The following is a 25,611-nucleotide window of genomic DNA, read 5'->3' as shown; positions in this document are numbered from 1 at the left end:
CTGGGGTCCCCCAGAATAAAGGTAGCTCTCCCAACAAGAAGTAGACCTTCTCTTCCTCTGAAACAATGGACCCAAGGACTCTTTGACTCAGGCATCAAGGGGATGCCAAGAGTGTCCCTGGCACCTCGCCTGGGCCCTGCTGAGCCTCAAGTAACTCATCTGGCCTGGTCCCATCCCGGCTTCCCACAGAACTATTAAGTGACAGTAAGAGGATGGGGTGAGCCCCACATCTTAAGGTGGACTTTGACAGCACAGGTCTTCCTTGTCTTTATTCTCTGTCCCGGTCTCGGGCTCTGTCCGCTTTTGTAGTTAAGTTTGGAGACACAGGACCAGCAATACACATAGTAGCTACTTCCCCTGTAGCTCTTTATGGGCTGGTAAGCGCCTTGTTAGCTTCTGAAGACCCAGGGCTGTTAGAGTGAGGAGGGTCACAGAGGAGCTTCAGAGGGGGGCAGTACTACAGAAATCAACACAAACCCACAAGGAATGAGAATGTTGGGGGACATCACGTTGGGGACAGGGGCTCAGGAGATGAACTGTGTATGCTTAGTACTGTCAAAAATGAAGCGCCTGCCTTTGCCAGAGTCAGACAGAGGGCAAAACTTCATTGTGTCTAGAACAGTGTCTCTCTGCCTTCCTAATGCTGTGACCCTTTCATACAGTTCCTCATGTCGTGGTGACCCCAACCATAAAACTATTTTCATTGCTACTTCATAACTGTAGTTTTGCTACTGTTATGAATAATGTAAATATCTGATGTTCAGGATATCTGGTAAGGTACCCCCCCCTCCAAGAGGTCACAATTCACAGGTTGAGAACCACTGGTCTAGGGAGATTCTGTGAGGAAATTGACTGAGGAAGTGCCGCCAATCTCCACAAAAGAGCAGCCATTGGCACTCACCACTTACCAGATGAAATTTTTTAAAGTAGCATGGCTAGAAAGGTTACACAAGGGGCTGGTGAGATGGCTCAGTGGGTAAGAGCACCTGACTGCTCTTCCAAAGGTCCNGAGTTCAAATCCCAGCAACCACATGNTGGCTCANAACCATCCATAACAAGATCTGACGCCCTCTTCTGGAGTGTCTGAAGACAGCTACAGTGTACTTACATATAATAAATAAATAAATCTTTGAAAAAATAAAAGATTTCTGCCGAGATGGCACGGCAAAGCCCATGCATAATGTCAGATGTAGAGCTAAATACAGAAGAACCTCCAAGACACATAAACTCTGCAGGCTATCAAAGTCCATCATGTACAAAATGTCTCCATTATTGAAACTTCTTACATAAAATTATCTATAATTGAAACATCTTGCTGCAACATTTATAATCCCATCTCTATGCTAATTTTAGACTAAGAAAATGTTAACCTCTGCCAAGTGTGGGGGCACACACCTTTAATCCCAGCACTCAGGAGGCAGAGGCAGGGGGAATCTATGTGAGTTTTTGGCTAGCCTGGTCTACATAGTGAGCTCCAGGACAGCCAGTGCTATATAGTAGGACCCTGTCTCAAGAAAGAAGAGAGAGAGAGAGAGAGAGAGAGAGAGAGAGAGAGAGAGAGAGAGAGAAGAAAAAGAAAACAGAAATAAGATCTGTCACAACAAAAGTTAATGAAATAGACATTTTAAAGATAAGCTGGAGAGATGGCTCAGCAGTTAGGAGCACAGGATTGCAGAGGACCGGAATTCAATTCCTAGCAACCACATAGTGGCTCACAACCGTCTGTTAACTCAAGTCCCAGAGCACCCCTCACTCTCTCCTGGCCTCCTCAGATGCTGCATGCAGACGGTGCCCAGACATATACTCGGGCAAAACACTCATGCAAATAATCTTTTCAAAAAGAAAGTTAAAAACAACACAAATAATCAACAAAACAGCCAGCAACATCAATATCAAATACAGTATCAATATCAAAAAACGATATCAACAAACTGCTAGCTAAACTAAAAGAGAGAAAAGACAGGCCAATTTAATACCAGTACTTGGGGGCAGAAGGTGAAGCTCTGAGTTTGAGGCTAGCCTGGTCTACAGAGCAAGTTCCAGGACAGCCAGGGCTACAGTGTGAAACTATCTCAGAAAAACAAAACAAAAATAGACTTTAGTTCCTTCCAGAGATCCTAAGATGGTTCAACATACATAAATTAATATAGCATAAATGGCCTCAAAGACAGAAATCACATGGCCATCTCCACGGATCCCAAAAAGGCTTTAACAAAATCTAATTATGATCAAATCCCTGAAGAAAAAGGGACAGAAGGAACATATTTTAATACAATAAACACTAAATATGTCAAACCTACAGCCAACATTATACTAAAGAGAAAAACACATAAAATCATTTTCACAAAAACCAGGAACAAGGCAGAATAATTAGTTTCTCCATTTTTATTCAAAATATTTCCTGAAGTCTTAGCTATAGCAATAAAGCAAAAGAAAATAAAAAAATGGGCCCACTTAGGAATAGAAAACAAAGTACCCAGGGCTGGAGAGATGGCTCGGTGGTTAAGAGCACTGACTGCTTTTCCGAAGGTCCTGAGTTCAAATCCCAGCAACCACATGGTGGCTCACAACCATCCATAATGAGATCTGACACCCTTCTCTGTTCTCTGGTCTGTCTGAAGACAGCTACAGTGTTTACATATAACAATAAACAAATCTTTAAAAAAAAGAAAAAAGAAAACAAAGTACCCTTGTTTGCAGATTCTATACATAAGAGACCCTGAAGACTCATTATGTAGACTAGCCTGCCCTTGAACTCACAGCCAACCTGCTTCTATGTCCTGAGAAGAGGGGGAGATAGCAGGTGTGCACCACCACACCTGGCTTGGTATCTAATCTTTTGTTGGCCATTATTTCACCTTGATCAAGCCCACTGAAAGTATCTTTTGCAAATAGATACTTATCATCCCTGCTATTTTGTATCTTTTTGTTGCCTTTTCTTTTCTTTTGTTTGTGTTGAGTCAGGATCACAGTGTGCGTTGTAGGCTGGTCTTGAACTTGAGATCCTCCTGCCCCAGCTCTGAATACTGGAACTTCCTGTTTACTCTGCTTGCTTGCTTTCTTTCTTTCTTTCTTTCTTTCTTTCTTTCTTTCTTTCTTCCTTCCTTCCTTCCTCTCCTCCTCCTCCTCCTCCTCCTCCTCCTCCTCCTTCTTCTTCTTCTTCTTCTTCTTCTTTTCTGTTTTTTTCCCCCTCTGCTTGCAAAATGAATTCTAAACATCATTAAAATTTTCGTTGACACTGTTATCTTAGGGCTATAAGTTTTTCTCTACTTCAGATGCGTCCTATACTGTTTTCCTCTGAAGTATTTTGTATTATTCATGACTCAAGATTTGAGTTTTGATCCCAAAGTTTTTTTTCAATTTACTTTTTTTAAAAAAAAAAAAGTTCATTGGGAATGTTTTGAAATGTGGTCACGTCTTTTACACTGTAGTTTCTCTAATCAATTTGCATTCTTTTTCTGGCCCAAAACATTAGTTTTGCAAATGTTACATGGGCTTACATGGATACATAATTAGTGCTTTCTGTGTTATTCCTTTATTCTTTTTTTTTTTTAATTTATTATATTTAAGTACACTGTAGCTGTCTTCAGACACTCCAGAAGAGGGCGCCAGATCTTGTTACGGATGGTTGTGAGCCACCATGTGGTTGCGGGGATTTGAACTCTGGACCTTCGGAAGAGCAGTCGGGTGCTCTTACCTACTGAGCCATCTCACCAGCCCCTTATTCCTTTATTCTTAAAGCGTTTTTGTCTGCAGATTTATCTCATCCTGGAATGCGTGTGTTGGTCTGTGACCCAGCCTAATGACCAACCAGCACCCAGTCTCTGCAGTAATGGGAGACGTACCCCAGAGCTCCTCCACATACCGCAGTAGCAGGGGATAGTACTGAAGGCCCCAGAGGGTGGGGCCAAGCCCTTGGGCTGGTTGCCAGGAAGCCGGATGGGACATAATGGGGTATGAGAGTTTGACAAGAGGGTTGTCAAACTCCCCAGATTTGCTTCCCCAAGAAGGTGACCACCACAGCAGGTCAGTACGTCTTCGGGCCTTACCTCAGAGCACCCTGTGCCCCTAAAAGGGCCCTCCCCAGAGCCTCTTTTCCCAACACCTCTAAAACTCCTCTTCCACCCCAAAACTCCCATTCCACGTTCTTTTTCCACGGTCCGGATTCAAACTTGGCCTGTATTTAAATACTGGTACCGAAGCACCTGGGATAGGCGGCCATGGATGGCTTTGAAGCTCGCTCCTGCCCTAGTGCACCCGCCTCCCATCCAGGGAAACTATTGTTTGTTTTCCGGTGCCCTGGGATACGCGTTAGTTTTGTCCCTGGTCGTGCTGGTCCTCAGTGGAGCTGGGGAAGTGTGCCTCCTAGGAATCCCGTCTACAGGTGCTGCAAGCCATAAGCGCCCCCACCAGCGCTATGGGCTCAGAAGTCTGGGTCGGCACTTGGCGGCCACATAGGCCCCGCGGCCCCATCGCGGCGCTCTCCAGAGGCCCGGGGCCAAAATACAAGCTGCCAACGAACACCGGTAGCAAGGGCGGATGCAGGGGTGGAAACTGGGAAGGTGGGACTGTGGGCGGTCTACACTGGTGCTTGGAAGCCAAGAACTGGAGAACTGTGCCCGAAGCAAAAGGGGAGGGCAAAAGATGAGAGGTTCTGTGCGGGAGCTGCCTTGGTGAAACGGGAGAGGGAACGGAGCTGTCAGCTTCTGGGTCCTGCGGGGGGTGACGCGGGAATGCTCCCCCAGGTTACAAACTGCACGACCCGTCTCGGCCTCGAGCCCCCGCCTTCTCCTTCGGCTCGCGTCCACCCTTGCGGCATGCAACCTGCGGACCGGGGCCGAGTTACCTGGTGCCTGCTCGCATGACTGTGCGCGGCACTGTTGGCTCCCCGGCCTTCTCCATCTACGGTCGCCTAAGCCACACGGCGCCTGTCCTCACTCCGGGACCGGGTCAGCACCCTGGGGCCCGGGTCTCCCCAACGTGAAACTGCCTCCAAGAACGCCCACTAGGAAATTCCCCGGGAATCTCCTACCCATACCCAGAAACCCGAACCTCACTGTGGCTCCCATTTCTTCCTAGTGCCAAGACCCCAGACTAGGCTTCCCGTACCTCACCCCACCCCAGTTCTGGCCCACACTCTTGGTCCATCCCATAGGCAGGTACTTCCCAGAACGCGCGGGAAATGTGACCTACCCCAGCGCTCCTCGGCATACCATCGCTCCCCGAAACTGGGGCATCCTCTCAAAGCAAGAAACCCCAGGTGAGACCTGAAGGGCTGGATCCAGCACTAGGGACCTTCCCATACCCCGACCCACAGTCTGCCGTAAAGGCAAGGAGATTGGACCAACGCACCCTCTTGCTGGCTCCTCCTTAGGCCCTGGGTCCTACACCGTGCCTTCGCTCTTGGGCTCACGAGTTATAAGCAAAGTCTCAGCCCCAACGTACTCCATCTACAGCCGCAGCCCTGTGGGCAGCTGCTTCGAGGACCTCAGCAAGGTGGGGAAGGGTCTGCCCGCTGCATGTGCAGTCCCTAGTAATCAAGAGAGTCAGTGAAGTTGGGGGTGGTGCACAACTCCAGGCACCTCACCACTCAGGCAGGATTGTGAGTTCAAAGCCGGCCTGGGATACATAGTGAGATTTTAGCTTGAGAAAAAAAAAGTTGATCACAAGGAACGGAGGCTGGACCCAGCACCCATCCTGTCATCCTTAGACCCCAGGCCCTTGTGCCTACCACGTTGTGAATCCTATGATCTACAAGACTCGAGCCCCGCAGTTCACGATGCTGGGGCGAACTCTGCCACCCCGAGAGAACACCAAGAAGCCAGGACCTGCATCCTACAGCGTGGACAAGGTGGTCTGGAGTCGAGGGTCAAGGGGCAGGGGATGAGGGTCTGAGGTCTAAGGCATGGGTCAAAGTCCCCGGGGAAATAGCATCCCTGTATGAAGCCGAACAGCTGGCTCAGTAAGGTCAGCCTCGTCTCCCGGACCCGCAGCACCAGAAGCCTCGTGGCTGGAGCTTCGGGATCAAACACTCAGACTACCTGGCCCCTATGATACGGTACGACGTGGACGACTGACGCCAGCAAGCACGCGCGCGCACAGGCCCTCGGTTGTTTACTTAAAGCTTTCTAAGTCAGTGCTGTGTGTGTGTCTCTCTCTCTCTCTCCCCGAATCGGGCAAGGAGGGGTGGGGGAGGAGAGGACGAGGTGAGTTCGAGCAGAGCATCGATAGTCTGTTCTCAGCGGTATCTGAACCTAGAGATAGTCGGACAGGACAAGCAGTGCCCGGGACCCATAGATACCAAGACCCCAGGGAACTGCGCAGAGCAAACTCCGGTCTGGAGAGCTGTAACCCGACCCTTAAAGGTTCTGGCAAGGCCAATTAACCAGATAGCAGGTAGAGAACAGCTTAAGTGGTGATTGGCCTTACCTTGACAAGTGCCGCCTACTGGGACAGCCCTATTTTCCCACTATCCCTAACGGTAGTCCTGAACAGTGAACTGTTTCCTCTGTACCTAAGTCCACGCAGGGCTGAGGGATAACAGGCCGGAACCGAGCCAGATCCAGAAAACTGGTAAAGGCCCCTGAACTAAATAGGTACTAGATGTGGGTGGGGGGATTGCGGGGTGGGGGAGTGATTTGTGAGGTCGAGAAATGGAAGCCAGATCGGGTTGGGAATGGCATAGTGCTGGATATTGAAAAAAACATGAGACTGGTGGGGGCCAGAGACCCTGTAAGAGCAAGGTTCGGACAAGTGACCATGGATTCAGAGACCTGGATGGGCTGGGGGGTGGGGAGTTCCAGCGATGTCTCAATATCCCTTACAGACTGGAGCAATGGCAGCTCCAGGGACACCACCTCCCTTGGCCTCAGGGGGAGGGAGTGGGGAGCCCAGGCAGCTGCCTGAGCTGATCCGTCTGAAGCGCGATGGAGGGCATCTGAGCGAAGCAGATATCAGAAACTTCGTGCACGCCGTGATGGATGGAAGAGCACAGGACACACAAATTGGTGTGTGGGAAGCCCTAACTAGACCCCGACACCCCTCCTAACTGCCCCATACGCACCTCAAGGATCCACAGTACCCCACCACCCAGAAAACTCAGGTTGTGTGAACAGCTCGCTCATTGTATCCATACTTAGGGGCCATGCTAATGGCCATTCGGCTGCAGGGCATGAACCTAGAAGAGACATCTGTGCTGACTCGGGCCCTCGCAGAGTCTGGGCAGCAACTGGAGTGGCCCAAGGCTTGGCACCAGCAGCTTGTGGACAAACACTCCACAGGAGGTGTGGGTGACAAGGTTAGCCTGGTTCTGGCACCTGCCCTGGCTGCATGCGGCTGTAAGGTTAGTGACCACGTCCTCTACAGACCTCTGACCTGTTCACAGGCACCTCCAGCCCTCCAGCCTGGCTCAAAGCTCTCAAAGACAAAACCCAGGGCCGTCCTATCGCTCGATACACAAGTTCCACCGTGGAATAGAGCTGCCTCTGTATCCAAGAGGGCCCTCTAAGAGCTAGCAGGCCCCACGAAGAAAGAGCAGGGCCTTCCTCGTCCCTCAGACTTGGGTCCCAGATGAGTGTGTGCCAGCTCCTGGCCTACTGACAAACTGCTCCCACCAAGTAGTTTATTTTCCTTTCCACCAATTGGACACCCTCATTAACTGTTTAAAAGACTCTAAAATATTATAACTGCTTTTTTTTTTTTTTTTTTTTTTTTGTTTTTTTTTTTATGCTTCTCTCTGGATCCAGTCTGGCCCTACTGCTGAGGATCCTCACCAGGCTGGCAAAAAAAAAAAAAAAGTAATTTCATCTGTTCTTACTAGAGGAGAGGTGAATTAGGTTAAGGGCCTGCTCGGGGCAGTCAGCATCNAGTTTATTTTCCTTTCCACCAATTGGACACCCTCATTAACTGTTTAAAAGACTCTAAAATATTATAACTGCTTTTTTTTTTTTTTTTTTTTTTTTTGAGACAGGGTTTCTCTGTGTAGCCCTGGCTGTCCTGGAACTCACTCCATAGACCAGGCTGGCAAAAAAAAAAAAAAAGTAATTTCATCTGTTCTTACTAGAGGAGAGGTGAATTAGGTTAAGGGCCTGCTCGGGGCAGTCAGCATCCCTCTCTACCAGGTGCCAATGATCAGCGGCCGCAGTTTGGGACACACAGGGGGCACACTGGATAAGCTGGAATCGATTCCTGGGTTCAGTGTCACCCTGAGTCCAGAGCAGGTACGGGTGGGCCGCTAATTGATCAATGATCTGGGTTGAGGGAGTCACTGGCTCAAATCACAGGATGATCAAAGGACGGGTTATTTAATCTGGGTCACTAATGAGATAAGATTGACTATTCAAAAGGTCATTGGTTGTAGATAGGCCTGGAATCATCGAGAGAACTTTGATCGGGATTGTTACTTGGGAACAGGTAGAAGTCACTGATTAGCTGCGACACATTAATGTGTCACAACTAATCAGGATCCTTGGCAGGTTAGCCATCAGAATCATACTGACTCTTGCTGGCCAGGTTTTGAACGTCTGCTGGGTCAGTGGTCAGGGCCAGTGGGCGGGTCCTTCCCTAGCAGTCAATGAAGGTGTCTGAGCAGATGCTGCACATCCTTGAGGAAGTCGGCTGCTGCATTGTCGGCCAGAGTGCAAAGCTGGTTCCTGCTGATGGGATCCTGTATGCTGCACGAGATGTGACAGCCACTGTGGACAGTGTCCCACTCATTACAGGTGACCTGAAATGGGGTACCCAGACTGACATACAGTCTGCTAGGCACTGCAGCTTTGCTCAGAGAGGCAACTCTTCCTGTGCCCAAGTATACCCTGGGATGATGTTTCTGTTCTCCGCAGCTTCAATCCTCAGTAAGAAGGCCGTGGAGGGACTGTCCGCCCTGGTGGTAGATGTTAAGTTTGGGGGAGCTGCAGTCTTCCCAGACCAGGAGAAGGCCCGAGAACTGGCAAAGATGTTGGTGAGCCGTGCTAGGCCACAATGTCCTTTCTATGAAGGGACATAAACCTCACATTCCGTCCTATACATGCCTCTGCCCACTCAACAGTCCTGGTAGAACCAAAGGGCAATTCCTCTTTCCAGCTCTCCTATCCTATCCAATCAAAGCTGTCTTGACCGCGGACCTGGGGAAATCGTCCACAGAGTCCCGCCACTTAGGGAGACCGACCAGAACACCCCCATCCCCTCTGAGGCCTGGCAGTGTTGGTTTCTGATCTCTAACCTAAGCCTTTACTGACACTCTAACCTAGGGACAGCAGGGATGGGATATGATAATGCCGGCTGGATACTGAATAATGCCTCCCCAGGTTAGAGTGGGAGTGAGCCTGGGGCTGAAGGTCGCCGCAGCCCTGACCGCCATGGATAACCCTCTGGGCCGCAGCGTGGGCCATACCCTGGAAGTGGAAGAAGCGTTGCTTTGCCTGGATGGTGCGGGGCCGCCGGATCTGCGGGACCTGGTCATTAGGCTAGGTGAGAGGGCTGGAGTTAAGACCGCCAGTCTGCAGCCAATCCCTGCAGCTTCTGAGCTCCATCCCGCCCGCCAGCAGGAGGCGCCATTCTTTGGCTTAGCGGACAGGCGGAAACACAAGACCAAGGCGCCGCCCGTGTGGCCGCGGCGTTGGATGATGGCTCTGCGCGGCGCCGCTTCCAGTTGATGCTTTCGGCGCAGGGCGTGGACCCCGGCCTAGCTAAAGCATTGTGCTCCGGGAGCCCCGCGCAACGCCGGCAGCTGCTGCCTCACGCCCGAGAGCAAGAGGAGCTGCTCGCACCCGCAGACGGTGAGACCGGATATCCCCGGCACTAGGTCCCACCCACTTCCTCTCCCTGTCTTTCCTGGTCCTGGCACGTGCGTCCTCCCGTAGGTCCTCAGTGTCCACCCTCTCTCCCTTAGGCATTGTGGAGTGCGTCCGAGCGCTGTCGCTGGCCCGTGTGCTGCACGAGCTCGGAGCCGGGCGCAGCCGAGCGGGGCAGCCGATCAGACCGGGAGTGGGTGCCGAGCTACTGGTCGACGTGGGCCAATGGTTGTCCCGAGGTAAGCTCTGTCTGGAACCCATTAACAACCCTTCCGGTCGCCCGCTGTGACCTAGGTAACCGCTTCTGTCGCTTGCGCAGGGACACCCTGGCTCCGCGTGCACCTGGACAGCCCCGCGCTCAGCAGCCAGCAGCGCCGCACTCTCCAGGGGGCGCTCGTGCTGTCAGATCGAGCACCCTTCAAGGTCCCTTCACCCTTCGCTGAGCTTGTCCTCCCACCGACCACCGCACAGCCCTAAGTCTCTAACCCACCTCAGCCAGGTGAGTTCGGCAGTTGGGCAAGTCCTCCCCTCCCCAAGGGGTGGGACTGGGTGAGGACGCTGTTAACATGTGACCTCATACTCGCTGCTACTGCTTCATCTAGCTCATCACATGAGCTAGCTTCTGAGGCCCAGAAAGTGAATATTTGTGAATATTTGCCAGTCCCATCTTCTCAGAGTGGTCCCAGCTCAGGGCTGATGGTGCCCAGGACGTGTCCTCTATCTCATAAGAGATCCAGGTTGTAGCCACACGGGGGCAACATACTGGGGGAGCCCGCTGGATGCCAGTGGCTCTAAATGCTAGTTGTAACAACCTTCTCGTGGGTGTGAGGGGAGCCACTGCCAGAAAAGGATGAAGGGAGAAGGCAGGGCTGAGGGACCGCAGAGGGGCAGGGTCCGACATCCAGGTAAGTGCAGTGGAGTCTGCTCAGCAAGGTGAAGGTCAGGCAGTTCAAAGCACACTGGGCTTTTAATTCCCCCCCCCCCCCAGACAGGGTTTCTCTGTGTAGCATTGGCTGTCCTGGAACTCACTTTGTAGACCAGGCTGGCCTCGAACTCAGAAATCTGCCTGCCTCTGCCTCCCCAGTGCTGGGATTAAAGGCGTGCGCTACTACTCCCAGCTCTGGAGGCACTTTGTTTTCTGCTGAACCCCAGACTACCCTGAAGCTAGAAAGGATTACCTCTTAAAGGTGGTCAGCCAGAGTATCAACATCCTCCCTTTAAAGAACAATTTATTGTAAATAGACATGTGCCTTCTAGTGCCCAGGCAAAGCATATTATCGGTGCTTCCAAGAATCCACAGGGAGGCTTGGCAGTTGCTGTGTGGGTTCTGCAGAGGTTGGGATCTTGAGGCTGAGACGCCCTGGTTACGGCAGAGAAGTTGGGAGGAGCCAGTGCAGTCAGCTCGATAACCTGCTTGAGTGTGGGGCAGATGCTTGTCCAGCAGTGGATGCCTAGGCACCCTGTCCATTCTTTTCTGACTTTTGCCACCTCTGCTCTTTTCCAGGAGCTTCAGGTCCATGATGCTACTGGCTCTAGGGCCCAAAGCTTGGCCCAAGCTCTCTCAGTTCAAACCCCTTCTCAGGGTCTCAGGAGGTGAAACTCTGCACAGAAATTCCCGGCATTGGTCAGGGCAGGGCCAGCGCCAAGGCCCTGGGCTAAGAACTAGATTACTGATCACGGCCCTGTTTGGGGCTGGGCTAGGCTGGGCCTGGCTGGCTGCAAGGGCTGAGAAGGAACAGTGGCGCCAACAGCAGCGCACAGAGGCCCTGCGCCAGGCTGCTGTGGGCCAGGGCGACTTCAGCCTGTTGGACCACAAAGGTCAGCTTCGATGCAAAGCCGACTTCCGAGGCCAGTGGGTGCTGATGTACTTTGGTTTTACTCACTGCCCTGATATTTGTCCCGATGAGCTGGAAAAGTTGGTGCAAGTAGTTCGGAAGCTAGAGGCGGAGCCTGACCTGCCCCTGGTGCAGCCTGTCTTCATCACTGTGGACCCAGAACGAGATGACATGGCAGCCATGGCCCGCTATGTGCAAGAATTCCACCCAAGATTGCTAGGTCTGACTGGTTCTACAGAGCAGGTGGCCCAAGCTAGTCGCAACTACCGTGTATACTACAGCGCTGGGCCTAAGGATGAGGACCAGGACTATATTGTGGACCACTCCATTGCCATCTATCTGCTCAACCCAGATGGTCTTTTCACCGATTACTATGGCCGCAGCAGGTCAGCAGAGCAGATCGTAGAGAGTGTACGCCGGCACATAGCTGCCTTCCACAGCGTCCTGCCCTGAACTATACCTACTGCCTAGGTCCTGTCATTAAATGGATGTACTTAATCTGTGGGTGTGCTCTGTACCAGCAGCTCATTTAAACAGGTTGTCGGGTGAACAGGTGGGGTAGCAACACTTTTTATTAGGCTAGGCCAGCCAGGCGGCAACACTGAGTGAATGGCCCCATAGCACATTAGGGGCAAAGACCTCCAGGTATATACTACCTTCCACCCCTGCCTCGGTACTGTCCACTCAAGGCTGGGCCATGGATGGTGCAGCATAGGTCTGGAAGCGGGTGTGGGCTCGCTGGTGTGTGAGCAGTCTCAGAGACATTGTGTCCACAGCTGCCTCCAGTCCTGGCTGCTGAGTAACCTCCACTGTGTAGTCATTAGCCTGTGGAAACGAGGCGTCAGCCGAGTCCAGGCGCTGCCCCATCCCTTGTGTCCCAGGCCACTTACCAGTTGCAAGGAGGCCAGCATGGAGCGGCACACCTCAAAAGCAGGTTGCCCTGCTACAAGTTCTGAAAAGGGACACCATTCATTGAGCTGGGGGAACCGTGAAACCAACTGGTCCCCATAGGTATGGATATCAAAGGGCACATGTTGCTCCTGCATAGGGAAAAGACATGTTAGCTTCAAGTGGAGAGACAGGTCTGGACAAACCCCAGGCTGGTGGGAGGAGGCTCAAGGAGGAGGCTCACCTGCTCCTGGAGCAGGGGTTGGATGGTATCTTCCCAGTCCCTGATGCGTTGGCTCAGCTCTGTCTCCTGGATAAACTTCTGGGAGGTGGCAATGAAGAGTTCCTACAGAAGGACCAGTGGGTTCTCTCTTGCACATATGGGCCCAGGATGTCCCCACTGCTCCCACCTTGGTGACCCAGGCCTACCACATTTCTTCGGACCAGCTCCTCGTATCTCAGGGACTCTGGCATGGCCTCTGCATCTAGAAAGGCCCAACCATGAGCTGCTAGAGCTCTGGGGCTACATTCTCCCCTCCTGCCGCTCCCCTTCCAGACCTACCGAGGTCAGCAGCTTCCTCGGGCATCACCCCCGCAGGCTCCTCCACGTACTCCTCAGGCTCTAGGAAGTCATCTGCTGAGACATGGGAGAAGTGACCAAGGCTGCTACTCAGCCAGCAGTAAGCGCTGCGAGTCCTAACACGACCCTGACCATACAACACGCACACCCCATCTAAAGGTACCCACCTGCTACCCCTAGGTCTTCGAGAGTCTCTTCCAAGCGACCCTCCTCTGTAGGCCACAGATCCTGCTTGGCCCTAGGTAGCCATCTCTCATTTATCTGTCCAGAGAACATCTGTAAGGAAACTCGTATGTATATTTTATGCATCAGACCTGTGGGGTTTCAGACCTCGGTACTGTGGGTACTTGCCTTACGTCTCCGCAATCTCTGAAGGGTCTCGAGCTGTTCTTTTACGTGTTTCCAGTACAGGACTTCCATGTCTGCAGACAAAGACCTTATAAGGGCATTCCCCATCCGGCCCAAGCTCACACTAGTCCACACAGAACTACCAGAGACCCTGGTAGGGAGGATGGGGTGGAGCTGGGGAAGGAGAGAAAGGCTGTTCTCTGAGCAGGTGCACAGGAGCCTAGCCTCACCTGCAAAGGTTGGGCCCTTCCGCCGAGCCCTCCTGCTGTCAGGGTGTTCAGCATCTGGGAGAAAGCAGTTAGCAAGTGCCAGGCCAAAACCTGTGTTCCAGATGGGTCTGCTCACAACACCCAGGAAAATGGGTGTGTCACCTTAGCCCACACACTCACTCACAGGCATCCAGGTACCACTTGTGGAAGTCCTGCAACTTGGTGGCACCCTTCCTCTTGCGCTTCTGTCCTGGAGCCTCCTCCACACCGGGTGGCACAGAATAGGGTTTCCCTGGAGGCAAAGAGGAACTGCCTCAAGAGTAGCCAAGGGAAAGGGATACAGAACCCACCTCCAGTCCATTACCTCATTACCTCAGGAGCCCCAGGCAAGGCAACATGAGCAAGGTGCCACCAATCCTATTTACCTTTCTGGAAGACCTTAGATTCCAAGGAGTCAAAAGGGTCCAGGCTCTGCCAGGGGTCTGGGGTCTCCTGAGCAGAAAACACAAGCAGAAGCTGAGAAGGGGAAAGCATTAGGCCTCCCTACCAGAGCTGACACAAGTGGTGACAGTCCAGAGCGACACAGGGAGGACTTCAGTTTTTGGAAGACGTGTCAAGGGTCTAAAGGCTAACAGGGCAAAGAGAGGGCAGGTGATGCCCTTGAACATCCTCTCACTGGCAGGGCCTAGGGCCCTAGCATCCCTCACCTGCAGCCGGGAGGCAGGCTCCGGAGCCCCCTGTCGTTCCCGCAGCATGTATCTCCTTGGCAATATGGCGCTCTGCAAGAAACAAACCCTCAAGTTTTCCCTTCAACCCTGGTCCACCCAGGCTCTCAAGATCCCAGAAGTTCTGCTTAGGCTCACATCAAATACCTGGTTCAAGGGCCCTCTCAGGGCCTAACTCGAAGACTAAGAAGTAAAACCTTGGGGTGGGGGTTGCCCCGCAGGTCTGGGGCCTGAGCTCCACCCCTGGAACTCAGTCACCCTCTGGGGATGCTCACTTGAGCTACTTAGCCCCTCCTAGAGTCAAGCTAAGACACAGCATGTAAAGGGGGAAATGAAACAAGATTACTCTAAGGCAGTGGCTCTCAACCTCCCTAATGCGGCAGTCTTTAATACAGTTATCATGGTGTGGTAGCTCCTAACCATAACATTATTTTCATTGCCATTATGAATTGTAAATACCTGATATACCTAAAGGGGTTGTAACCCACAGGTTGAGAATTGCTGTTCTAAGGGGAGGTGAAATACTTCATTGTGCAAGGAAGCTCCAGGAAGTTTCTAAAACTGATCAGATTCACTAGACCGCTACCTCCCCAAGAGGATATGAACAGTAAAGACTGCTGAGAGAAGGTTCTCCAACAGCCCAACCACTTAGAAGGTTTAGAAGCAGAGACAAGCTACGCTTTCTGGAAGAGGCTGAGACCACAGAAAAGGACACTCTCCAACCTGTTGGGTGTCCTACAGGCTGTTCAGTGGCTCTAGGCTCCTAGCTTTTAGTTCCCTAGACAGGATGAGTAGACTGTTCATATCTCCACAGAAAGAATGTCACACCACCTAAGAGACGCCTGAACGGGGACATGGCAGAACAAAGGATGAAATGGAGAGAAGTACGTGGTCCTGGACAGACAGGGCAGCGAATCCTGTAACTAAGCCCAAGAGTGGTGCATCTGAGGGAAAATTCCAATACAACTGTCCCTTCCCATGTGCTGTAACAGTGTCTTCTTGCCATGGCAGCAACTGCATGGCGCTTGCTGTGGGTGGTGAGACGGCATCTTGGGCTGACTCATTAGAATTTAGATTACCAGTGAAGGGTCTGTCAAGTCGACACCCTTCATGTACGGCACGGGAGAGAGGCCTGCTTGATGAGCAGAGTCCATCACATGAATATGAAGGTCCTGAAAATAGCTAAAAAGGTCTGAGAAAATTCTGCAGTCTCGACAGCGTACCCAAGTAAGATTAATGGCAAGCAGCAGCAGAGGAGGTTGCCTGCCTGGTCACTGCTGTGTGAGGTAAGAAACACACCCGAGGCTGAGAAGGCAGCCAAGCAAGAACTTGTTTGTGTAAGGAGAAGCGGCAGCAGTGCCTCTGATCTGGCAAGCAGGTTAGATAAGCGAGAAGACCGACAGACGCACTGACTTGCCATTGCAAGAGCCTGGAGGCTGAAGGAAAATACATACGAATCAGATTCATGTACGAAGCCCTCACTGAGAACTAAGAACCTGGAACCCATGGGATAGGAGTGAGGAAAAGAACATGACAGAAGGTAAGAGACCCCTTGCTCGGACCTGACCTTAGTAATAGAGAGAGAATCTGTCATCTAGCCTGAGATAGAATCAACAATGGCCTAGTACAAGACACTATGGTCACCAGCACTCAAACAAGTGGGGAAGTCGCTTAAAGAAGCAATCAAGGAATCTATCACAGGGGCTGGAGAGATAGCTCAGCAGTTAAGAGCACTGACTGTTCTTCTGAAGGTCCCAAGTTCAAATCCCAGCAACCACATGGTGGCTCACAACCATCTGTAATAGGATCAAATGCTTTCTTCTGCTATGCCTGAAGACAACTACGGTGTACTTACATATAATAAATAAATCTTTTTTGTTGTTGTTTTTAAAGAGTCCATCTGTGAGGCTGTGGGCCATGGGGATGGTCTGACTGCCATGGAGGCAGAAAATGAGCAATTTAACTACCCATTCCATCCCTCCTTCAGTTAAAGGCTGCATAACCCGAGACATGGAGTAAATCACCATTAAGAACTTGGTTACCCACGTCTGAGAGCCACATAAATGTCTGGGAATGGAAGATAGTAGAAGGGTAAGACCTACTAAGGGACTGGGACTAAAAGCAGCTGTGTTTGAACCCTAGGCCACACAGAACTATGTTCACAGGGAAGTTTTAAAAAAGATCGATTCAACAGTGGCCCCAAAATGTGTACAAGGATTTAGAGGCTCTGTTGAGTCCCATGGTGGGATATGTTCCTGTTCTAAGGGATCCAACAGATATGAATGCATGCATGCATGTATGTTTATTCACACATAGACATATGCACATCAACAGAATCTTAAGGAGAACTACTCGTCAGGAAAACTTTTCCTTTAAAATCACAGTATTGCTGGGGATGCAACTCCATAGGAGGATGCTCACCCAATATGTACAATACCCAGCACCATAAATACAAACAAGGAAAAACCATGATAGCCTGGCATGGTGGCTCATACCTGTCCCAACACTTGGGAAGCTGAGGCAGAAGGATCACATTGTAAGCATTAGATTGTAACCATTAGTGACCCTGCCTGGCTTGGGGATGGGGAGGGGTGTGGAGAGAGGCAGTCAATGTCCATGACTGCACGGCCCGTGAAGGCAGTACTAAATACCCATTGGAGCTCGAGTGACTGATGTTACCAGCTCTGATGTGGATGCTGGGAACGGTACTTGATCTCCTGCAGAAACAGTAACACTCTTAACTGCTGAGTCACCCCTACAGCACGCTAGGTTTTTTGTTTTTTTTTTTAAAGATTTATTTATTATATGTAAGTACACTGTAGCTGTCTTCAGACACTCCAGAAGTGTGTCATGATCTCATTATGGGTGGTTGTGAGCCACCATGTGGTTGCTGGGATTTGAACTCAGGACCTTCAGAAGAGCAGTCAGTGCTCTTAACCACTGAGTCATCTCTCCAGCCCGCACACTAGTTTTTAATATATTCATATTACAGATCTGGGAATTCAAAGCAGGGCTTCCATGGGTTAGTCAAGAATTCCACCCCTCAACTACAGCCTCTCCTCACAGATTTTGTTTGTTTTTGTTGTTTGTGCTCAATAAAGACTTCCTAATTATCTCTGGATGGGTTGTACCAGAGACAAAATCCTCCAGACCCATTTTCTGCTGCCAGCCTGACAGTAGTGGCACTTGGGGTCCAGCTGACATGGCAGGTAACCAGAATCAGAACCTTGAATGCAACTGTCGTTCCGCTTACAGAGAGAAGGGATATGGGAGCTACCATTAAACCATCTGTGAGGAGGATGGCCAGGCTTCTGGGCGGGCACCTCCTCTGAGAGGATACACAAAATCAGAGTGCTGGACAACACCAAGGGGGCAGACAGGAGCCAAGGGCACCGCACTGCTGCCCGGTGTATATTACTCTGCCCAGGACAGGGCAGGGCTTGCTCTGTTGACAGCCTGGGCTCTGCAGCCTCATCCGTGCCCCACCTGCTGTGAAGTCCTGGGCTCTGCAGGCTCTAGAGCAACCTCTGGGAGCTCTGCTCCATCTTCTGCATCCTCCTCTCCACCGCTGAGCGCTGGGCCATCTAGAAAAATGTTTGTGCAAGAACCAAGAAACCAGTTAGCCCAAAAGAGGCTGGAGGCCAGGCTCCATGGAGCTCCCATGTAGGAGGCTCCTGGCCAACTCAGAGGAGCTGGACAGGCCATTCTCTCCCCTCCCTGTTACACTGTAGCATTTGGAAAACTGAACTGAGCTTTATGCTCTCTTCCTCATACTGGCATGCTTTGGTTGGTTTACCTTACTGCTTGGCAATTATTTGTGTATTTGCTTATTTACTCACTCATTTATGCTGGTAACTGAACCCTGGCTTTGTTTATGGTCATGCAAGTGCTCCAACTGAGCAATAGCTCCAGCCCAGATATGACTTCCTGCCGTTTACCCAGAAAAGACCCAAGAAGGCAAATCTCACTGAAGATTGAGCCCCAGCAGACAGTATCTGCTACCATTAGGCCTGTTCCCCGAAAGCCAATGACCAGGAAACAGACAGGCTAGGGAAACGAAGAGCATGCAGGGTCAGAGTCCACCCAGCTCCATCTCCCTGGTGCTCTCTTCTCACCTGGCTCTTGGGAGATGCCAAGTACAGGAACAGGACTCCCATTCCTAGACACTTCCATGGGCTGCTCCTCAGCGTCCTCAGGATCTGTGAGTGACAGGCATTAGACAGAGTCAGCTCGGTCCCTACAAGGGCTCCACTGGTACCCAAGGAGCCTCTCTAGATTGTCAGCCAAAAACAGTCTCCAGCAGGCCCTAACTTGGGACTAAGGAGGACACCAGGTACCAGATCCCAATATTGAGCTGAGCTATGACCTTGTGACTTGCTGGCTGACAATCAAGGTACAGAGAAAGACGAGGGAGAGACGCTCTGGCCAACCTATTCAACGTGAAAAAGGAATGTGGCATGAGACAGCTTCTAAGACTAGAGATGGCAGGCATAAGGCTCCTAATAGCCGTCTCCCAAATGAGAGGCTGACAGTACTTCCTTCCCACTAAGCTCCCACATCCAAACCCTTACCTTTCTGGCTCCTCGACATGGGGTATGGCTCCACGGGTTCCAGGGCTTCCACGGGCTCCACGGGCACCACAGGCTCCACAGGACACATTCCCACTGGATCTAACATAAAGCAGCCTCTGAGGTTAGGAGTACACGTGTTCATCCTGAAATCCTTCCGGCTGGCCAAGACGTCACCCTGACAACTGTGTTGGAAAAGCAGACTTACTTACCCAGGCAGGTGTCCTCCCGTTCCCTCCCCTGCAAGCTAGCTCAGTGTTGTACCTATACAAGGGGCTGCTGTTCTTTTCCACTTCATCAGGGGCCACCAGGGCCATGGGCAGTAGGGGTATGATAAGCAGCTCCTGTGGGTAGGGAGGGGAGAGCTCTGAATTCTACACAGAACAGCACTAAGATTGCTCTCCCCACCGGACAAATGCCAGGACACTCACACTGGATGCCTGGTCATTTTTCAGATCCACATTAGCCCGGGAGTCGGGGAAGTCGTCCAGTGACAGGAACTGCAGGAGACAACAAGTACTCATGAGAGCACGGCCAGGCAAGCACCCAGGGCAGAGTTCACATGCCCCAACTAACCTCATTCTCTGTTTCCCCGGGAGTCCCTGAGTTGACAGGCTTGTTGCTCCCATCTTCCTGAACTAAGGAGAGCTGCTTGGCTCGCCTGAGAGAGAAAAACAAACCAAGAGCATCCTGAGGCTTCAGGAGAACCCACGCTGCAGGCAGGGCCCAGCTGAGACGAGACGCCTCTTCCTTCTGGCTCACTTCTAATACTCACCTCTTGCCAGAAATAAAGTCGAGAGCCTGGTAGACGAGCGAGTAGAGGTACTCCACCTGGCAACCAGAGGCAGGCAGTAAGGGTGTGCGAGGAGGGCTACGGGAACACCCCAGGGCAGGGGAGCTTTCTTATTACACACAGGCACACACTAAATCTGGCTGTCACCTCCAAATCTCCATCCAAGCCAAGCCAGTTTTCCGACTGTTAAGTAACTCTCCCTCCCCAGAGTGGTGGCACGTGCCTGTAACTTCAGCACAGGCGAGGCTGAAACAGAATTTTGAGTTTGATGCCATACAGTAAGCTCTGGATTAGAGTAGGAAATGTCTCAAAAAAGAAAAAACAAAAACAAAACTAAAGTCAACAACAACAAAACCTTGACAAGCCACTCCAGCACTCAAAGACAGAGGCAAGAGAATCCTAGATTCATGGCCAGCCCAGGCTACATGCCAAGCCACTGTCCTAAAACAAAGCAACGCATAAACAAACAAAAACATTGAAATACAAACATAAAAATAACTCTCTGGGGCTGGAGAAATGTCTCAGCAGGTAAAGTGTTGTTCTTTCAGAGAACCTGAGTTTGGTTCCCAGCACCCACACCAGCTACTCATAACCACCACTACCCCAGTTCCGGGGGAATAAAGATGCCTCAGGCTTCTGAGAGTACCTGCACTCATGTGAACACACACACACACACACACACACACACACACACACCAGTACCAGAAATGCAAAAATTGGGGATCTGAGTTTGGATCCTCAGAGTCCATGCTAGAAAGCCAAGCATGGCAGTCTACACTATTAAGCCCAGTCTTGGAGAAGTCTGGGGATACGGAGGTAGGAGGGACTCTGAAGTTCACTGGCCAGCCAGCCAAAGGAACCAGTGAACTTTAGGTTAAATGACAGACCCTGTCTCAAAAAATAAAAGTGGAGATAGACACAAGATATCCACCTCAGGATTCCACATCATGTACATACACATGCACAGAGCACACATATACTACAACAACAACAACAATCTCAAATCAAATCAGCCCCATTGAGAATGACTTGGACAGCCTCTGTCCCACATCCCATGCATCCCCAAACACGGCCTCCTTGACACAGGCCATGGCCATGTCACCATGGGTGCCCACTGTTTCAGGCAGCACATGCTCTGCAGGCCTGAACCCTCACACACAGTGCCCACTGATTTTGCCCATAGGCCAGCTGCAGTTTCTCCCCCAGCTACACCACCCCACTCACTGCAGCTTCTCCCCCTAGCTACACTACCTCACTCATAGGAAGGTGCCGAGTCTCTGATGGCCCTGTCACCACAGAACCCATGATGGGCCTACCTGACAGACCTTTCAATTTTTTTTGTTTTTGAGAGAGGGTTTCTCTGTGTAGCCCTGGCTGTCCTGAAACTCACTTTGTAGTCTAGGCTGGCCTCGAATTCACAGAGATCCACCTGCCTCTGCCTCCCAAGAGCTAGGATAAAACATATGTACCACCGCCACCCAACTTTTCCCTTGCTTCTTATTTGTCTCCTCCACAGAACCAGGGGTCCCACATAGGGTGAGATTTCTAAGTGATGATGTAGCACAGCTGCACGGGGCCCGTGGAAGGTAAAAAAGGTAGAGCATCCACTCTCTACCTGACAACCATGCACATGAGGAGCAGCAGAGCTCACAGAACACCGGACCCTCTATCTCTTCCTGGCCACTTATTGACTGTGGTGTTACAGAATGACAATCAGGGCCTTATGTATGCTAGAGAAGTGCTATACACCTGAACTATACCTCTAGCTTGGCCATACTATTTTGTAAGTATGTGTTGTATGTGTTTATGAGTGCAAACATGTGCAGATGTGCATGTACATAGTACAGATGTTTATGGAAGCTACAGGCTAACCTCGGTGTCCTCTTTAACTACGCTCCACCTTGTTTTCCTGGCTGAACCTGAGGAGGGTGCTCATCAGCTAGGCTGGCTGACTAGTGAGCTCAGGTCTCACATGTCTCTGCACTGCTGTGCTAGAGTTACAGATGGATGCTATCACGCCTGGCTCCTTATCTGGATGCTGAGGGTCCACACTCGGGTCCTCAGGCTTACACAGCAGACTTCTGCCAACGGAACCATCTACTGCTCATGCCATTTTAAACTCAAGTCTACCTAGGCATTGTAGAACACGCCTGTTATGCAAACCCTTGAGATGCAAAGGTAAGAGTGTCAGGAGTCCAAGGCAAGCCTCAGCTACAGAACAAGCTCAAGGCCAGTCTGAGCTCAGGGCCAGTCTGAGCTAACAAAATCTTGCCTCAAAAAACCAATAGGGCAGCTGGGCAGTGGAGGTGCATGCCTTTAATCCCAGCACTCGGGAGGCAGAGGCAGGCGGATTTCTGAGTTCGAGGCCAGCCTGGTCTACAGAGTGAGTTCCAGGACAGCCAGGACTACACAGAGAAACCCTGCCTCAAAACAAAAACCACACAATAGGATGGGGCTATAGCTCAACTGGTGAAGCACATACCTAGCATGCATGAAGCCCTAGCTTTGACCCTGCCCCCAGGACTGCAAAGACTGAACATGGTGGTTTACACCTGTCACACTAGCATTCCAGAAGGCAGAGGCAAAGGGATCAGAAACTCGAGGTCATTTTCCTTGGATATATGCAGTGTTTGAGATCAGCCTGGGATACATGGGATGCGTCTCAAGATAAAAGCTATCAGTAGCCAGGCATGGTGGCGCACGCTTTTAATCCCAGCAATTGGGAGGCAGAGGCAGGCAAATTTATGAGTTCGAGGCCAGCCTGGTCTACAGAGTGAGTTCCAGGACAGCCAGGGCTACACAGAGAAACCCTGTCTCTAAGGATAGGCAGGTCACAGAGAAATGGACGTTGCTGTGGCACCAGGAGCTCAACACTAAGCACAAATGCCAGCGGTCTGTGGAACCCACCTTCTTACTGTAGACACAGGCTGAGCCCTGGATCAACAGTGCTGCCTCAATGAAGTTCATTGTGGTTTTGCCTTCATCAAAAGAAATGCAGATCTGGTCCAGCTGCAAGAAAGAACATTAGTAAGCTGGGCTCGGCTCGTGGGGGCCTGCCTATGATCCCAGCAGTTGGGAGACTGAGGGAGGATTCAAGGTGTGCCTAGGCTACATCGTTAGTCTCAAAGAAAGTAAGATACCAGTGTGGGAGGAGCCTAAACTCACTTCCTTCCCGGCTAGCTCAACCTACCACCCACAAACGTAGAGAGCTCCAAGTGTACTCTTGAATTTGCCAGTTGCCTCTGGGTGAGGAAACACCCTCTAGAAACCACCTCCTGTGAGACCAAGGGCTTTGGAGTAGGGAGGTCCCCAAAGGATACTGACCATGATGGCCAAAGCTACATACCAGCTCTCATCGGCACTCCAAACTGTTCCCACCCAGGTCAAAAGCCAACTGGGACAAACTATGGCAAAAAGACCCTTTACTCTGAGAAGGGAAATGAGAAACACAAATGCAGTACACCCTATCCTTTAATTGGAAAACTCAGGAACGTGGTGCCATAAGTAGTTCCCCTCTACAGACCTCCATGGCCTCTGGCAGCCCTGGCTCTCAGCCAGTGTTTGGGTTTTTCCCACTTCTCCCTTCTGCCATGTGCACCTAGCTGTCCCTGGTCAAACTACCAAGCACACATGTCCACAAGTGCCACCCCATCCTCAGAGCAGCTTTCTCCCCGAGGCCAAGCACACATGTCCACAAGTGCCAACCCATCCTCAGAGCAGCTTTCTCCCTGAGGCTCTGGGGTTCCATTTACAGATACAAATAAGATCTACAAATAATAAACAAATAAATAAAGACACAGCCCAGAACTGTTCTTAAAGGTATTAGGGATTGAACTTAAAGTCTTGCAGACACTCTTACTACGGCCCAAGCCCCTATGTCCAACCGTCCTAGTCAACGAACCAGACTTTTATAACTAAGAGTCCAATGAGCAGGTCCATGCTGGCTTCCGAGCATCCACACATATCCCCCAAAATGAAGGATCTCAGCTCCTTTAGTTCACCTGGCAGCTCAATCTGGATCAGCCCCTACTACCTCAAGTTCCTCTCTAACGACAGCTGACCTGGCCCAGCCTAACCTCTCCTGCACGTTCCTTACAGGCTTTCTGCCACTCAGAGGGAAAACCTGAAATTGTAAGATCCCCCAAGGGAGGTGTGTCAACTCACCAGTCTCCTCCAGCTCCCAGCCTTCCTCTGTGAACTGCACTTTCATGCCTTCCACTGAGGCAAGCCCCATGTCCCCACTGCATAGAAATTTTCAGCTTACCAGACACGGCAACTCCTTCTACCTCAAATGCAATCAGGTCCCTCAGTCTAAGTCTTCATGACATGGTGTGAGGCATGAGGCCTTATCACATCTCTTAATTTTCACCTTTAGTTTAACATTAAAACTCTTTACCAAAATAGAGGACTAGAATTTGAACCAAAACCCAAAAGCTCCACTTTAAATAACATCCAAGAGCTCCTGTAACATCCCAGCACATGCCAAGGGAGTGGCTACAACAAACAGATCTGGGACAGCTCACAAGGAAGAGTGGTATGGGTGTATCCCACCAAATGGAGTTGAAAACTTGTATTTACACACACACACACACACACACACACACACACACACACGATTTTCTATTTTTAAGGGAAAGAAGACTCCACCCCGAGAGGCTCAATACTTAAGATAGAAAAAAAGAAGCAGTCAAACAGAAATCCTAAGAACACTGTTTCAAAAAGGAAGCTGTCAGACCAAGAAATCTCCCCAACAGGGCACTTCGAGCGTCTCTTGTATTTTTAAATACGAAGACCACTACAGTTCAAGACAAGACCTGTAGCTATTCAGTAGTGGAATCCTATTGTGTTGGGCCAAAGTGTGAACACGCAGAAACCGAGCATACAGTGACTAAATCGGCCTGAGCTTTAAAAAACAAAACAAAACAAAACGGAGGAATGGAATGCTGATAGGCTAGATTACAGCGAGGGGCTGGGCCACCAACAGGGCGGGGGAGGGGGGCGGATCCTTCTGGACAAAACTGGCTCAAATTAAGAGCCTGGGGTGTGGGTGCGTCGCACAGCCGGGAGATCGTGTGGGCGGGGCTTGAGGTCTAAGATTCAAAATCCCTTTCCCTTCAGGAACCAGATCTCTCAATTACTTTAAGGGTCCTGGTGTGGTAGGGTCGATGGGTAGTCTCAAATAACCGGGAGACTGGGACATAAGATTTCGGATTTAAGACCTGCCTTGGCGCCTGGCTCAAGATGAAAAACAGGTTCCCCAAAAAAAAAAAAAAAAAAAAAAGCTCGGTAATAGAGTGCCTGCCAAACTTGTCCAAAGCCCCAGGTTAAATCCGCCCCCCAGAGGGGAAAACTAAAAATATACTTCTTAATGTATTGTATTTATCCCAAAGAAAACGGAAATAATGTACTTATTGGAGAAAAAAAAATGATGATCAACCAAATCGATTTCACAGCTCGCTAACCGACAGAGGCCTGAAAAGAAGAGCTCTAGGATGATCTAGCTGAAGGTTTCGAGAGGCAGGCTGGATTTGGGGGGTTGAGGAAAGAAACAAGACTGCGGATGAAAACACCAGACGGCTACAGACCCGGAGGCGGGGGGTGGCAATGCCGCCTGAGCGCCCAGGCCGATGCCATGCCCCCGCCGCCCTCACCTCCTCCAGATACTCGCCCAGCTGTGCCGCCACGTCCACCTCCCAGTTCTTAGTGAGGTCCCGGATGGGCTGCAAGAGGTGAGCAAAGCGCACCTCCACATCCTCCATGTCTAGAACGGGACTAGAGGCCCGGCACCATGGCTCAACCCGCTACTGGTTCTGGCGCCATTTTGGTGCTCCCGCCCCGGAAGTACGTAGCCAGGGCACTGCGCGCACACCTAGG

At 50.9% G+C, this 25,611-nt stretch overlaps 4 protein-coding genes across 8 annotated transcripts; 3 read left to right on the top strand and 1 right to left on the bottom strand.

The window, feature by feature from the left end:
* The first annotated feature begins 4,417 nt into the window (after positions 1 to 4,417).
* Positions 4,418 to 6,077, top strand: Odf3b (outer dense fiber of sperm tails 3B). The gene is made up of 6 exons (XM_021217387.1): positions 4,418 to 4,526; positions 4,746 to 4,949; positions 5,156 to 5,260; positions 5,375 to 5,496; positions 5,711 to 5,851; positions 5,994 to 6,077. Exons 1-6 carry the CDS (start codon positions 4,418 to 4,420, stop codon positions 6,075 to 6,077), a joined length of 765 nt encoding a protein of 254 aa, XP_021073046.1.
* A 429-nt stretch (positions 6,078 to 6,506) lies between these two features.
* Tymp (thymidine phosphorylase) lies at positions 6,507 to 12,130 on the top strand. Its single transcript, XM_029548098.1, has 11 exons — positions 6,507 to 6,573; positions 6,827 to 7,007; positions 7,140 to 7,342; positions 8,121 to 8,219; positions 8,591 to 8,720; positions 8,841 to 8,959; positions 9,306 to 9,468; positions 9,546 to 9,776; positions 9,890 to 10,030; positions 10,111 to 10,290; positions 11,296 to 12,130. Exons 2-10 carry the CDS (start codon positions 6,836 to 6,838, stop codon positions 10,266 to 10,268), a joined length of 1,416 nt encoding a protein of 471 aa, XP_029403958.1. The 5' UTR covers positions 6,507 to 6,573; positions 6,827 to 6,835; the 3' UTR covers positions 10,269 to 10,290; positions 11,296 to 12,130.
* Positions 9,890 to 12,124, top strand: LOC110334606 (protein SCO2 homolog, mitochondrial). Its single transcript, XM_021216360.2, has 3 exons — positions 9,890 to 10,030; positions 10,111 to 10,290; positions 11,296 to 12,124. The coding sequence occupies exon 3, from the start codon at positions 11,309 to 11,311 to the stop codon at positions 12,077 to 12,079; it is 771 nt and encodes a 256-aa protein (XP_021072019.1). The 5' UTR covers positions 9,890 to 10,030; positions 10,111 to 10,290; positions 11,296 to 11,308; the 3' UTR covers positions 12,080 to 12,124.
* On the bottom strand, positions 11,688 to 25,594 carry Ncaph2 (non-SMC condensin II complex subunit H2). 5 transcript variants are annotated; one of them, XM_029548095.1, is made up of 21 exons: positions 25,389 to 25,594; positions 22,645 to 22,746; positions 19,720 to 19,775; positions 19,521 to 19,605; positions 19,376 to 19,444; positions 19,209 to 19,288; positions 18,948 to 19,129; positions 18,492 to 18,575; positions 17,863 to 17,960; positions 14,359 to 14,430; positions 14,077 to 14,143; positions 13,836 to 13,943; positions 13,673 to 13,726; positions 13,446 to 13,516; positions 13,262 to 13,370; positions 13,077 to 13,151; positions 12,944 to 12,999; positions 12,759 to 12,860; positions 12,517 to 12,666; positions 12,283 to 12,451; positions 11,688 to 11,774 (listed from the first exon to the last, which is right to left on the bottom strand). In XM_029548095.1, exons 1-20 carry the CDS (start codon positions 25,494 to 25,496, stop codon positions 12,311 to 12,313), a joined length of 1,869 nt encoding a protein of 622 aa, XP_029403955.1. In that variant the 5' UTR covers positions 25,497 to 25,594; the 3' UTR covers positions 11,688 to 11,774; positions 12,283 to 12,310. The 5 variants fall into 5 exon arrangements, with proteins under 5 accessions (XP_029403955.1, XP_029403957.1, XP_029403956.1 ...); XM_029548097.1 differs by lacking the exon at positions 11,688 to 11,774 and having other exon boundaries at positions 12,157 to 12,451; positions 25,406 to 25,594; XM_029548096.1 differs by lacking the exon at positions 11,688 to 11,774 and having other exon boundaries at positions 12,157 to 12,451; positions 13,077 to 13,148; positions 25,389 to 25,593.
* Between the last annotated feature and the right edge of the window lie 17 nt (positions 25,595 to 25,611).

This window comes from Mus pahari, chromosome 17 (assembly GCF_900095145.1).
Source record: "Mus pahari chromosome 17, PAHARI_EIJ_v1.1, whole genome shotgun sequence".
Classification (NCBI taxonomy): domain Eukaryota; kingdom Metazoa; phylum Chordata; class Mammalia; order Rodentia; family Muridae; genus Mus; species Mus pahari.
Note: the sequence above shows the minus strand (reverse complement) of the source record. Positions and strands in the feature narration are given on the sequence as shown.

Bases quoted from the DNA above. Each gene is read 5' to 3' on its own strand.
- Odf3b (XM_021217387.1), top strand. From the start codon at position 4,418: ATGGGCTCAGAAGTCTGGGTCGGCACTTGGCGGCCACATAGGCCCCGC. The intron at 4,527-4,745 runs GTAGCAAGGGCG...ATGCTCCCCCAG, and splicing joins CAAGCTGCCAACGAACACCG to GTTACAAACTGCACGACCCG. The intron at 5,852-5,993 runs GTGGTCTGGAGT...CCGGACCCGCAG, and splicing joins CATCCTACAGCGTGGACAAG to CACCAGAAGCCTCGTGGCTG.
- Tymp (XM_029548098.1), top strand. From the start codon at position 6,836: ATGGCAGCTCCAGGGACACCACCTCCCTTGGCCTCAGGGGGAGGGAGT. The intron at 7,343-8,120 runs GTTAGTGACCAC...CCTCTCTACCAG, and splicing joins TGGCTGCATGCGGCTGTAAG to GTGCCAATGATCAGCGGCCG. The intron at 9,469-9,545 runs GTGAGAGGGCTG...GCCCGCCAGCAG, and splicing joins GGACCTGGTCATTAGGCTAG to GAGGCGCCATTCTTTGGCTT.
- LOC110334606 (XM_021216360.2), top strand. From the start codon at position 11,309: ATGATGCTACTGGCTCTAGGGCCCAAAGCTTGGCCCAAGCTCTCTCAG.
- Ncaph2 (XM_029548095.1), bottom strand. From the start codon at position 25,496: ATGGAGGATGTGGAGGTGCGCTTTGCTCACCTCTTGCAGCCCATCCGG. The intron at 19,289-19,375 runs GTGAGTGTCCTG...CCCTACCCACAG, and splicing joins AAAATGACCAGGCATCCAGT to GAGCTGCTTATCATACCCCT. The intron at 14,144-14,358 runs GTGAGGGATGCT...TTTTCTGCTCAG, and splicing joins AGCCTGCCTCCCGGCTGCAG to GAGACCCCAGACCCCTGGCA.